Below are 13,667 nucleotides of genomic sequence, written 5' to 3'. Positions count from 1 at the left end.
TGTGCTGGGTGGCTCAGTTGGTAGAGCAGGTGCACCAGATGCAGAGGCTTTAGTCCTCATTACGGGTGACCTGGGTTCGATTCCTTGTCAGGCCATTTGATGCAAGTCTTCACCCTGTTTCCTGTAAGTCACTATTCAATAAAGGCCACTAGTGTCAAAAAATCTAAAACAAAGGCTTTGATGTTTGCTTTTATTTATTCATTCATTGTTTTCACAGATAAATTACATTTATTTCAATTAATAGATTGGTCTGATTTTCCTAAGCAGTGTTTTTGTCACTCTTGGTCTTCCATACTTCACAGAACCACCCCCAGAAGGAGGGACTGGACGGAGTAAGAAACATCTGGAGCAGTTTATGAGTTCTGCTCTGCGGTCAGGTAAGAAGCTACTGCTGTCAGTCTCTGTCAGAGCGTCTCTCTCAGTGTCTCCGTCTGTGTCTCTGTCCAACGTGTCCTGCAGCTGCATGCATACTGTCACTGCTGGGAAACCTTCAGCCAGCTGCTTGCTAACGTGGCTGCAGCTGCAGACTCACTCTGGGTTAGTAACCGGATTTATTCTGGGTCTGGAATCAGAAAGGCTTGCAACAAGTGATCATAGTTTGGACTTTTAGATAAGAAGCTTTGCTTTCAGTTTTCCTTCATGCATGTCTCTGCTGAGGCAGTGAAAAGACATTTTTCCCAACCTTGATCTGGTTTATCAGTAGTTTATTTTGACAGTTTGACACATTTTCTGCAGGAAAATCCGTCTGGTTCTTTGTTGCTTCGTTTCAATGAGACGACAGAAAGCTGAGGAAAGAATGTTGAAAAGAAGCCAAAAACACTTTCAGAGCAGCTGAGGTTGGTTTATTTTGAACTGCTGGTCAGCACTAGTTCATACTTCAATAGGTCCCTGGTTCTGATAGAAGAATGTCCAGTTTCTTTGCTTTATTGATCCAGTAGCTGCAGAAAAAGATTTCCTATATCTCTGAGTCTGACTGCAGGCTCAAACATCTGGTTTCCATTTTCTCTGCTGATCTCTGTTTTTGATGGAAAAACTTGACTGAGCAGCTTTGGGTTTGATTGTCTTTAAGCAGGTTTGATGAGGTGAAAGTTAAAATGTCCCAGCTGGACCTGCTGAGGAAGACTCATTCATGATTAATGAAGCTCGGGATTGTTTGGTCTCACAGAAACACTGAGGACGGTTTTCAGGTGGACGTTACCTGAACAACTCAAAAGACTCAGGAAGAGATTTTTGATCCTCTTTATAACTGAGATTAAAAACTAACCAGAACATTAAAGGCCAGACAAAAGGAAAACCCAATCAGGATGAAGATCTGCAGGGTAGAAACACATTCTCACATGTTTAGCTGTCCTTCAGTTCTGCTAATAAACTTATTTCTGACTGAAGCAAACAGCAGCACTGAGATCAGATCTTAAATGTTCCATAAACATCAATAAGTCTCATCAGGTGTTTCCAGATGTTTACATGTGTTTTTCCTTCATCCTTTCAGCCATGTTGTCTCTGGCCTCCTGGTCACTTCGCCTCAGCGCTGAGGGTTGCCAAGCAAGCAGGAGGTCCATAGCAACGGTCGTCTCTGGCAACAAGACGTCCAAGTAAGTGATTGGAGCAACTATGAATCAGGAGGAAAAACGTTTCTCTTCCTAACTGAATGGTCCCTCGTTAACGTTCATCCCTGGAGAAGAAAAGAACTGCTGGCTGAATGTAATTTAGATGTTTACTACAGTCAGGGGAAAAACTAAGTCTTGCTGCTTTTGTTGGAGTTTGACAACATCTGTTGAAGCAAAGGTTTTGTTAGCCTGCAGCTTCATAGCAGAATTTGTGTTAAATCAATGACAACATGGAAAGACAACAGCAATGACCTCAAAGAGGCAACAGTTGCAGCCCATCAGTCTGGGAAGGGTCAAAAGGTCATTCTCAGACCATCCAAAGTCCATCATTCTGCAGAAGATTCTTCCAGAAAACATTTATGACAGCTTCCAAACTTCCCCAGAGTGGACATCTCCATAAACTCACCCAAAGGTCAAAGTGCGTAATGTTCAGAGAAATAACAAAAACAAAATCCAGGAGTTCCTTCTCAGACACAGCAGACAACTGTCACCACATTTAATGTTAAACATGTTTATCCATAAAGGACAGAACTATGTTTGGAGAAAATCTGATATTAACATCTCATACTACACTTCGAGCACGGTGGTGGAGCTATAATCATGTGGGCTTTTTCAGCAGCTTGCAGTCTTGAGTGGACTGTGAAGCTTGGTCCAAACTGGGTCATCAACAGAACAATGATACCAAACACAGCAGCAGATCTATGACAGGATGGATTTAAAAGAAAAGAATCACAGTGATGTAGTGGTCTATTCAAAGTCCTGACCTCAACATGATTTAAATGCTGTATTGGGACCTTAGGAGAGCTGAGGAGAAACAAATGTCTGCAAACCTCAAAGAACTGAAGCAACGCAGGAATGAACAGAGGAACAAATGTCCTCCATGACGACCTGAGGGACCGATAAAATCTGGCAGAAGGCAACTTCTGGGTTATTTCAGCTGATGCTGGTTCTGCAAACTGCTGGATCATTGGGTGGACTGGGTTTTGGATTGGGTTTTTCCCCTGACTGTAGCTACACCTGTCACTCCTGGATCTGTGTGTGCAGGTTGGTCAGGGAGAGGCTGAAGAAGGATGTGGAGAAGATGAAGAGTCAGTTTTCAGGGTTCAGACCCAGTCTGGTTGTTTTACAGGTGAGACATTTAACTACCTGAAGGTTCCCTAGAAGGGTCGGACCTGTGGAGACTGCAGTGACACCTGCAGGTCACATGTTTATTTAATAATGACCAGTAAAAAGTAAATCATGTTATCTAGAAGTAACAATGATTCTGCACTTTTACCTTCAGGTTCAGGTGAAACCAGCCTGAACCTGCTGAGTTTACTGCAGCTGGTACTGGTCTCAGAGCTGGAGCGCTGAGACCAACCTGAACCTGCAGAGGTTCAGTCAAAGATCACTGAGTTGAAGACCTGCTTCAGGTCAGGTTAATCACTAACCTGCTGGGGGTCCCACAGCTTCACCTGCTGGTCTCAACTGCTTTCACGCCTGATCTGGTCTGATCCAACAACCTGCAGACAATGTTTTTCTGTAACATTCATGGAATATTTGCCCTGTCAGAGTTACGCTCGGCTTCAGTGGCTGTTTGCAGTTCCTGCAGTGAGTTACATGAGCTGATGTGTTTCACCTGGTTATCTGACGTACGTGTGTGTGTGTGTGTGTGTGTTCCAGGTGGGAGACAGAGATGACTCAAACCTTTACATCAGCACCAAACTAAAGGCTGCAGCCGAGGTGAGAAACAGGATTTAGGGTTAGAGTTATCCTTTCCTGAATTTCCCAGCTCAGTACATGTTCCTGTTGAAGTCTATTCTTTTTCCTCTGAGCCTCAGCTCAGTTATTTCTGCTGTTTTTTCTTTCATTATCACAATCAAATTCACACGATCTAAATAGCTGTAAAAGTGAGGAAAACAATAGAAACTGGAACTTTTGCCTGGAACTTGCTGCCCTCTAATGGTTGAATTAAACTGTCAGATTCAGGAGATTTTTGTATTGAGGTTTCCTAGAGGGACTATTGATATTGGGGCTCCTATGATTAATATTTATCATTGGGTTTTATCATAATCATTAATAAGAATTGTTCTGCATTTATTTTAGAATAAATCGATGATTCTCTTTGGGAAGGTTCGTCTATAATCCCGAATTATCCGAGAGCTGCTTGAATGACATTAACATTGATTCTGTTCTTATGTCCTTTACCTTAGGGACTTATTCTTTATCACCCCCTCTCCATTTTGAGTTTCCCCAGGAGTCCATATTGGGACCACTGTTGTTTGTTTTGCACGTTCTCACTAGGGTCTATCTTTAGGAACCATAACGTACTTTTTCATTGTTTTTCCGATGATATTCAGGCCTATATGTCAGTGAAGCAGCAGTAATCCACTGACACTTTTATGGAACTGTCTGGCTGAAATTAATATCTTGATGAGGTTAAGTTTTCTAAACCTTAATGAAAAGAAGGACTGACGTCATCTGATTAGAAAAATCTAACCACTCACCCCTCTGCTGCCGATGCTCTTGGTTCTGTTACCAACTAGCAGTGACTCTGTAATTCTGGCCCATTCATTCCAAGATATCTTCAGTTCTTTGTGTGTTTTTTCTCTGAACAGCTCTTTAAAGATCCCAACACAGCCATTCAAATCATGTTGAGGTCTGGACTTTGACTGGACCGTTGCAGCACCTTGGCTATTTTCTTTTTATAAAATCTGCTCTTAAGACCCACCTCTTCTCCATGACTTTTGGCCCGGTCAAAGTTATTAATTTTATTTAGATTTTCTTCTCATTTATTTTGTGTTTTCTTGTTGCTACATTTACTTGTGTCTTATTTCCATTTTTAATAGTTTTACTCATAAATTCAGATGTTTTATCCATTTATTTGAATGATTCTGCCTGCTGTGTTTAAACTCCTTTATAAATAAAGTTGCCTTGGATTTCTCAGGCGTTTTTTGTAGTTCAGCTGCTGTGTTCAGGCTCATTGTTCTGTTGTCGACCCAGTTTGGACCGAGCTTCAGCTGCTGGACAGATAGCTTCACATTTGACAGCAGAAACTTTGGCACACAGAGGAGATTATTGTCTACTCTGTGAAGTTTTGAAACAAGTCAAAACCACCATACCTCCACCACCGTGCTTGACTTTTGTTTGAGGTGTTTATGCTGATGTTATGTTTGGTTTTGCATATTATGGACAAACATCTCTACTTTCTTGGTGTCTAGTGTCAAAAGACATTGATCTGGAAGATAACTGGTTCATTCAGATCAGGCTTTGAAATCCTGCTGCTGTCTTGTTTTTGGAGAGAATAAGTTGTCTCCTTCAGTTCCTTGTTTTCAAATTGTCTTGCCTTGACCTTTAACCTTTATCCTTCTAACTGAGGCCTTTAACACACCTTTATGCTCTGGAACAGAAAACTGTGAAAGCTCCTGATTTTTTAGAGGTCCTCACATCTGTACAGACTGGAAAGTTTGGAACTGTTGCTACTAATCATCTGTTTGGGTCTTCAGATCTCAGCCATATGAATGATGTAAAAAGTAATTAAAACCTTTTTAGAAAACTTTAAGTCTCACCCACAATCAGAACAAGTAAGAAAATGAAGAATAACAGATTAATGTCAGTAACATACACTCACCGGCCACTTTATTAGGAACACCTGTCCAACTGCTTGTTAATTTCTAATCAGCCAATCACATGGCAGCAACTCAATACATTTAGGCATGTAGACATGGTCAAGATGATCTGCTGCAGTTCAAACCGAGCATCAGAACGGGGAAGAAAGGTGATTTAAGTGACTTTGAACGTAGCATGGTTGTTGGTGCCAGACAGGCTGGTCTGAGTATTTCAGAAACTGCTGATCTACTGGGATTTTCACGCACTACCATCTCTAGGGTTTACAGAGAATAGTCCGAAAAATAGAAAATATCCAGTGAGCGGTGGTTCTGTGGACACAAATGCCTTGTTGATGCCAGAGGTCAGAGGAGAATGGCCAGACTGGTTGGAGCTGATGGAAAGGCAACAATAACTCAACCGAGGCATGCAGAAGAGCATCTCTGAACACACAACACGTCGAACCTTGAGGCAGATGGGCTACAGCAGCAGAAGACCACACCTAGTACCATTCCTGTCAGCTAAGAACAGGAAACTGAGGCTACAATTCACACATACTCACCAAAATTGGACAATAGAAGATTGGAAAAACGTTGCCTGGTCTGATGAGTCTCGATTTCTGCTGCAACATTCGGATGGTCGGGTCAGAATCTGGCATCAACATCATGAAAGCATGGATCCATCCTGCCTTGTATCAACGGTTCAGGCTGGTGGTGTAATGGTGTGGGGGATGTTTTCTTGGCACGCTTTGGGCCCCTTGGTACCAATTGAGCATCGTGTCAACGCCACAGCCTACCTGAGTATTGTTGCTGACCATGTCCATCCCTTTATGACCACAGTGTACCCATCTTCTGATGGTTACTACCAGCAGGATAACGCACCATGTCATAAAGCACGAATCATCTCAGACTGGTTTCTTGAACATGACAATGGGTTCAATGGACTCAAATGGTCTCCAGTCACCAGATCTCAGTCCAATAGATCACCTTTGGGATGTGGTGGAACGGGAGATTCACATCATGGATGCAGCCGACAAATCTGCAGTATCTGTGTGATGCTATCATGTCAATATGGACCAAACTCTCTGAGGAATGTTTCCAGTACCTGGTTGAATTTATGCCACCAAGGATTAAGGCAGTTCTGAAGGCAAAAGGGGGTCCAACCCGGTACTAGCAAGGTGTACCTAATAAAGCTGGTGAGTGTATGTTGAATTCAATTCAGTTTTATTTATATAGCGCCAATTCACAACACGTCGTCTCAAGGTTCTTCACAACAGTCAGGTTCATACATTCTAATTAATCGTAACCATTGAACAGTTCAGTCAGATTCAGTTATTTATTCAAATTGGATAAAAAGATTTTCTATCTAAGGAAACCCAGCAGATTGCATCCAGTCAGTGACTTGCAGCATTCCCTCCTCCTGGATGAACATGTAGAGACAGTGGACAGTCACTGGAGTTGCTGTTATTAGGATGGTTTTAGCTTCTAAATTTGATTATGCCAAGTCTCTTCTGTTTGTCCACTAGAGGGAGCTCAAGTGCTACCAAATCATAGGTAGAAAAGTAGATTAAAAGTCAAGCAGATGATGGTGGAGACAGTGGAAACTGTCCTGGATGGAGAAAAACAGAAAGAAAGACAGAAGGGAAGAAAGTCAACCAGCTGAGAGACGAAGACATCAATCTTAGATGAAGACTTTTCTGTACATTTGAGCACTGAAAATTGTAGCCTGAGAACTCTGAGATGCTGAAATAAAAAGGAACATTCATCATGTTTATTATTTATTATTATTTATTTATTACAGAGCGTGCAGAGTAACTTAAAGTTAAAAAAAAGTTCTGTTGACTGCAGCATCACTGTGGTCTTTTTCTTTCCTGCAGATCGGAATCGATGCCAAACACATCCGGCTGCCGAAGTCAGCAACACAGAAAGAGGTGAGACACCATGTGTCTTCATCATGTTCTCCAGCAGTGAGGAGGTTCTGACAGCTTCCTGTCATCCTGCAGGTGCTGCAGAGCATCATGTCTGTCAACGAGAACCTGTCTGTCCACGGTCTGATCGTCCAGCTGCCTCTGGACTCCATCAACAGGATCGACACCGAGCTCATCACTAACGCTGTTTCTCCTGACAAGGACGTGGACGGGTTGGTTCTGCACAGTCTGACCTTTGTTTCTTGACTCATGATCTTCATCTGCAGCTTTTAGTGGCCTACTCCCATTTCATGTAGCCCCACCCTTTAAAAGATTAAATCAGATTTAAAATTGATCTCTAGCGTCCAATCAAAAGGCTGTGGTAAATGAAAGTTCATTGGTTAACGAATGAAAACTAACCTTTGAATTCATGTTCGCTTGCTTTTCCTCAGCTTGAGCTGTATCAACGCAGGAAAGTTATCTCGAGGTGATCTGAACGACTGCTTCATCCCCTGCACCCCCAACGGATGCATGGAGCTGATCAGACAGACAGGTGGCGCTATGGAAACACTCAGTCACATAAATGAAGAGAAGAAAGAGACAAAGACAACCTGACTACACACAAAACGTTTTAAAATGGAGATTTCATTTAACATCACGGTGGGGGAATTTGGACCCACTCTTCTTTGCAGAATTGTCTTAATTCAGACACATTTAGGGGTTTCCCAGTATGAACTGCCTGTTTAAGGTCATGCTACTTAATCTCAATCGGATTAAAGTCCGGGCTTGGACTAGGCCACTGCAAAACTTTTTGGTGAGCCATTCAGATGTAGATTTGCATAATCCAAATGTTCTTGAGCTTAGGGTCAAAGTTATGGTTGGACATTATTCATTTGGAGCAGAATTCATGTTTCCATTAATTACAGCAGGTCATCCAGGTACTGAAGCAGCAAAGCAGCCCCCGACCATCATACTACCACCACCATGTTTAACTGTAGGCATGATGTTCCCTTTCTGAAATGCTGTGTTCGTTTTACTCCAGATGTTACAGGACCCAAACCTTCCTAAAAGGCTCACTATTGTCTCATCAGTCCACAGAATATTTTCCCAGAAGTCTTGGGAATGATCTGTTTTTTGGTAAATGTGAGACAGGCCTTTGTGTTCTTTTGGGTCAGCAGTGGTTCTGATCTTGAAACTCTCCCATGAAGGTCATTTCTGCCCAGTCTCTCTTTCTTATTGTTGAATCATGACCTCTCACCTTTACCGAGGCAGTGAGGCCTGCAGAGCTTTAGATGTTTTTCTGGGTTCTTCTGGGACCTCCTAGATGGGTCTTTGAAGAACTCTTGGAGTTGTTTTGGCCACTCCTGGGAAGGTTCTCCACTGCTCCATGTTTTATGCAGTTTCACATAGAGCCAAGTTGGCTCGCTTTATCGTTTCAAAATACAATCATTATTTTAAAACCAAAAGTTTCTACTTTTTCTTATTTTTGTCTGGTAAGAAAATTTGTTTGAACAACAGAAAGACATTCAGCCTGAAATCCCTCATCTGAACCCTCTAAGGTACCATGTTGTCCCCCTGGAAACAACAATAAACCCACTTTTGGTCTTTCATTGATGCAGCACTTTAAAAAGAGACAACACCACAAGGAACCAATGGCAGTGCTTTCATTTGTCACATGACTTCCAGGAAGCCCTGTTAAAACCTTTATATGCAGACTGTATTTTTCACTTTCTGACCGGCTACAAATCAGTGGAACAGCATAAAAACAGTTTAATTTGTCTATTTAAACAATTAAAAGAAAACTCGAGACATACCTGTTGACATCATAATGACCATGAAGAGTAAAAGTTTTAGTTCTTTCTCATGACATCACACATGGACTTCCTGTTGCCGTTCAGGTGTGTCGGTGGCAGGTAAACACGCCGTCGTCATTGGTCGCAGTAAAATAGTGGGAGCTCCGATGCATGACCTGCTGCTGTGGAACCATGCCACGGTCACCACCTGTCACTCAAAGACGCCGGACCTACCTGAGCAGGTGACCTCACCGAAGCCTGTCTGGTTTAGAGGAAGCACACCTGAGTCGTGTTTGTCACTGGATCTAATGTCCTCCTGTGTGCAGGTGGGTCGGGCCGACATCCTGGTGGTGGGGGCAGGCAGAGCGGAGATGGTGAGAGGAGAGTGGGTGAAGGAAGGAGCCGTGGTCATTGACTGTGGAATCAATCATATTCCAGGTTCAGTGGATCCATAAATGTTCCACTTGGTCAGCTCCCTGTGGAGCTCTGTGGACTAAATACCAGCCTAACCTTTGACCTTTCCAGATGAGACCAAAGCAAGCGGTAAACGGGTGGTTGGCGACGTTCACTACGCTTCAGCCAATCAGAGAGCAGGATTCATAACACCAGTTCCCGGAGGGGTGGGGCCAATGACAGTAGCTATGCTGATGGAGGTTAATATTCATTTATCATATTTGTACACATTTATCTTTCTGGTTTATTGAATTTCATTCAGCAACTAAATAGTAATATTGTAACAATAAATAAAAATGCATTTAAAAACACATAATCTAAAATAATCTGTATCAAACATGTAAAAGTCCCTGCATCAGTGAAAAAAATAACTTTATCACAGTTTTATTTACACTTTAGTCTGATTTAACTGTGATTTTACAGCAAATTTAAATAAAATCACATACGGTATAATCAACTAGGTTTAATTTAAATAATAAGTCAAAATAAAATAAATTTGAGGCAGATTCCTGTTTGGACCAAACAGCCATCATTATCCTAATAATAACACAAATACATTATTTGTTTGTGTTTATTATTAATATTGTAATTCAGCTGAATAATTAATCAGTATCATCCAGTTAGATCCCAATTAAAGTTAAATTAATTTTATTATCAGATTCAATTTGGACCAAATTAAACCAGTCCAGTTTAAATCAGGTTAAACAAACTCAAGATGTAACAATTTGATCCAGTTTCTATCCAGTTCAGTGGTCCAATAATTAACCAAACCGATTTACATGAATTCTGATTTATTTCCAACTGTAAATCAGTTGAGGAGTCAAAGTACTGAAAGGAATAATTATGTGTTTAATCTCATTTATTCCATCTGGAATCTACATAATTATTTAGAGGAATATTTAATAAAATTATTTACAGTTCATTTCACTCCTGTTAAAACCGATTCATTCCAGTTTAGTTCATTTCAACTGAGTCTGGTTGTAATTCAGTTCAAGTTAGATAATAATAAACAAGTCTAATTGTGATCATAAAAGCAAACTGATGCATCTCATATATATCAGCTATCCAATCAGAATGCAGTATTATAGACGATCCACATTTATTCAAACAAACAACATGCAGAGATTTCAGTTTTAAATGGAAATCCTGTTTTGGTTTCTACGTTTTTGTCTCTTCTTCTGTTTTTGGGTCTTTTGTTAATACTTCTATCATAATTTTCTTCATATTGCTGAACATTTCAGAACACGGTGCAGAGCGCTCAGCGTTTCCTCCTCGGGAGTCAGTCCCACATGTGAAACCCTGACAGGTAAAGGAGAACGTCCCCATTCTGACACAACTTTAGTTATTATTCCAAAAAGCCCAAAACATATTTATTTTAGCTCATGTCTAATCAACTCATTGTTTGCTGGTGGCTCAACCCATCAGAGGTGAGAACCAGATTCAGCTCAGACATACATAAATCAGCAGGGAACAATAATGTCTTTATTTTCATGTTTAACATCTGTTAAAGTCTCACTGGTTATGTTGTTTTTCTCCAGCTGAGGCGATGAAGTGAAGCTCCAACAGACGGACATCTCCAGATTTAAACCCAGATCAGATGCTGCAGATGATCCTCTGCTGATCTCCAACTTTTGGTTGAATCCATTTTTTAATCAGTGTTTAGTTGTTTTTCCCTTTATTCACTGACAGAAATCATTCCCACCTGAAAATAATGCAACTAAAACCATCAGTGTGAAACTATAACCAATATTGCTATTAATGTTATTTAATTTCCCTTTGGGATTAATAAAGTATTTTGGAATTTGAATTGAAAACAGGACATGTTCACTGTAAATAAAACAAGAATAAAACCTCCGAGCTGCGATTCAGACGACGTTATTCATCCTTTCAGATTCACAGAAAGCATCGCTGCAACCTGACAGTTGAACCATTAAAAGCCGGTTTGTGTTGGAGGAACCTGGTGTTATGTGTGGTTCGATTAAGTAGTGAACAGTAGTCAGTATGTTACCTGTAGTAAGTTAAAGGTTTATTTCAGGGCAGCTAAAGACTGGTTAAAGACTCAGACTAAAAAACAATTTTCAAATTTTATAAAATAACTTATATTGTAAACATTTTAGATTTTACTTTACTAAGTTGTTAATGATTCCCTTTGAGCTTTCTTCCTGTTTAAAGAAAGTTGTTCTTTTCCATCGTCACCACATGCTTTTCAAGATGAGTGATTGTAGCAAAGTGAATGGCCTGCCACCCTAAGATAGACTTTCTTAAATAAATAAAATAAAATACTTCATATTGGTAATCAGAAGGAAAAATAGGCAGAAAGAGAAGGTCCACAGCTCTGTGATCAAACCATGGTCTGCAGCATGGACAGCTACTGGCCTCCATAGATGTGCCCCCACCAGAACCAAATAAGAAGTCAGTTTGGAGTTAATAAACAGCTTCTTGTGATCTCTGGTGTTCTGGTTCTGGAAACTGGCCTGCCCAGGTTGCTGCTCTGGACACCTTTCCTTTATGAATCTCTTTTTCTTTGAACTCTACAGACAAATTGATAAACCTTTAATAAAAGTTATTTTATTCTAGCTCACATTATATTCTTATAATTAGTTTCTTATTCCAACGTTTAGTTTTGTATTAGTAAGAATTTGTGATGCTTTGCTTCTGCTTGTTTTTAAATTGTTAAAAAACAAACCTTAGAGTGAGTAATAATTAATATGACCCTTGAATCTGTGTAATTAATGTGATTATTGATGAGAAAGCTTATTTTGATAAACATATACTCTTTCCTTTCCTTCTTTAACACACCATAGCTCCCTGATTGTGAAATTTAAGATCCTCCTTCTAACTGATTTTCCAAAAAAAAGGACTGACTGATACGTCATTAGTGCTACAGAGGCTAAGAAAAGTTTTTTAATTCCTTAATTGTCTGTATTTTCAGATGTTTTTAGAATAAACTGCAGCCAGAGAGCTGGAACTTTTCACCAAATAAGTTTTTTATTGTTTCTTTTATATCAATTGTTCTGTTGAGAGATTGTAGATTTCTTCATAGCTGAATTAATCACCACTACCTGATGTTCGCCATTTTGTTTCCCTTCCCTTCCTAAACTTCTCTCTGAATAAGGTTATGGTCCAGTTTATGTCTGACACATTTAAAAGGAGAGAAATCCAAATATTTGGCTCATAGAAATTTAACATAAAAGACGGCAAAAAAAAAAGATGACATAAAATCCATTGAATTCTTGCTGTTATGTTTCCGTTTATATAAAGAATAAAACTGAGAATCCCAGCTGAGCCTTACTGGGATGATGGATAACTGTGAGCCAAGATCCGTCATTAATTAGTCTGATTGATGAGTGAGTGTGACCTTCAGGGCAGCAGCTGCTGATGATATTAGAAATCTGACTTCATGGTGTCTATCTGAGCTTCTCTTTGATTCCTTCACAGAGAAAATCAAAGATTTCTGCAGAAACCTATAAAAGTCATTCATTTAAAAACGTGTTTCCCAGAGGGCTCAGTGGGTGTGGAAGACGCTGCTGGTTTGAACAGATTTATTCATACAAACTAACTGAAACAGAAGGTTCAGAGTTATATTTAATAGCCATCACATTTTTTATTGTTTTAATTCAGTTCACAAACATTCTGCATATATAACATATAGAACTTGAGGTGGTGCTCAACCCGCATCTGAGTGCTGTGGACCATGCAGGATCATTTCATGGACGTTAAACCAAACAACCAACTTCTTAAGAAAGAACATAAATGAACATCAGTTTTCACGATACTTAAACTTTTCCTCGTTTTCTCTCATTCTAACCAGAAAGTTCAGTTTATTTTATTTTGATTTTTTGTGGCAGAGCAACACAAAGTAGTGCATAGCTCTGTTTGCAGAGGTTTGTTACAGAACATTGGAGCACACCATGAAGACCAAGGAACACAGGGAGAACAATGTGGAGAAGTTTAAAGCAGATTTAGGTTCTAAAACAACATCCCAAGTTTTGAACATCTCCAAGAGCTCTGTTCAATCCATCATCTGAACATGGAGATAGGATGGACCAGCTGCAGACCTACCTAGACAGGAAGAGAAGAACTACCAAGAGTGGAGAGAAGAAGGCAAGAAGAAGTCCTGTTTGCTAAAGGCCATGTAGTAGATAGCAATTATGTGGAAGAAGCTGCCGTAATCAGATGAGACCAACACTGACCTTCATGACCTACATGCAAAATGTTTTGTGTTGCGGAAAACTCATCACTCCCACTGTGAAACAAGGTGGTGGTGGCATCATGCTGTGTGAATGCAGTTCATCAGCCATGTAGAGCACATAGCAAACATGT

At 40.3% G+C, this 13,667-nt stretch overlaps 1 protein-coding gene across 1 annotated transcript in view; it reads left to right on the top strand.

The window, feature by feature from the left end:
- Positions 1–12,324, top strand: part of LOC124882449 (C-1-tetrahydrofolate synthase, cytoplasmic-like) — a 37,247-nt gene extending 24,923 nt beyond the window's left edge. Inside the window, exons 2-13 of the mRNA XM_047388858.1 lie at positions 245–377; positions 1,490–1,592; positions 2,652–2,736; positions 3,270–3,329; positions 7,069–7,122; positions 7,195–7,331; positions 7,551–7,651; positions 8,997–9,133; positions 9,218–9,329; positions 9,417–9,544; positions 10,586–10,650; positions 10,883–12,324. Of these exons, the coding sequence (XP_047244814.1) occupies positions 245–377; positions 1,490–1,592; positions 2,652–2,736; positions 3,270–3,329; positions 7,069–7,122; positions 7,195–7,331; positions 7,551–7,651; positions 8,997–9,133; positions 9,218–9,329; positions 9,417–9,544; positions 10,586–10,639 (1,104 nt within the window). The 3' untranslated portion in view covers positions 10,640–10,650; positions 10,883–12,324. The remainder of the gene's footprint in view (positions 1–244; positions 378–1,489; positions 1,593–2,651; positions 2,737–3,269; positions 3,330–7,068; positions 7,123–7,194; positions 7,332–7,550; positions 7,652–8,996; positions 9,134–9,217; positions 9,330–9,416; positions 9,545–10,585; positions 10,651–10,882) is intronic.
- The last annotated feature ends 1,343 nt before the right edge of the window (positions 12,325–13,667 follow it).

This window comes from Girardinichthys multiradiatus, chromosome 15 (assembly GCF_021462225.1).
Source record: "Girardinichthys multiradiatus isolate DD_20200921_A chromosome 15, DD_fGirMul_XY1, whole genome shotgun sequence".
In the NCBI taxonomy this organism is placed as follows: domain Eukaryota; kingdom Metazoa; phylum Chordata; class Actinopteri; order Cyprinodontiformes; family Goodeidae; genus Girardinichthys; species Girardinichthys multiradiatus.
Note: the sequence above shows the minus strand (reverse complement) of the source record. Positions and strands in the feature narration are given on the sequence as shown.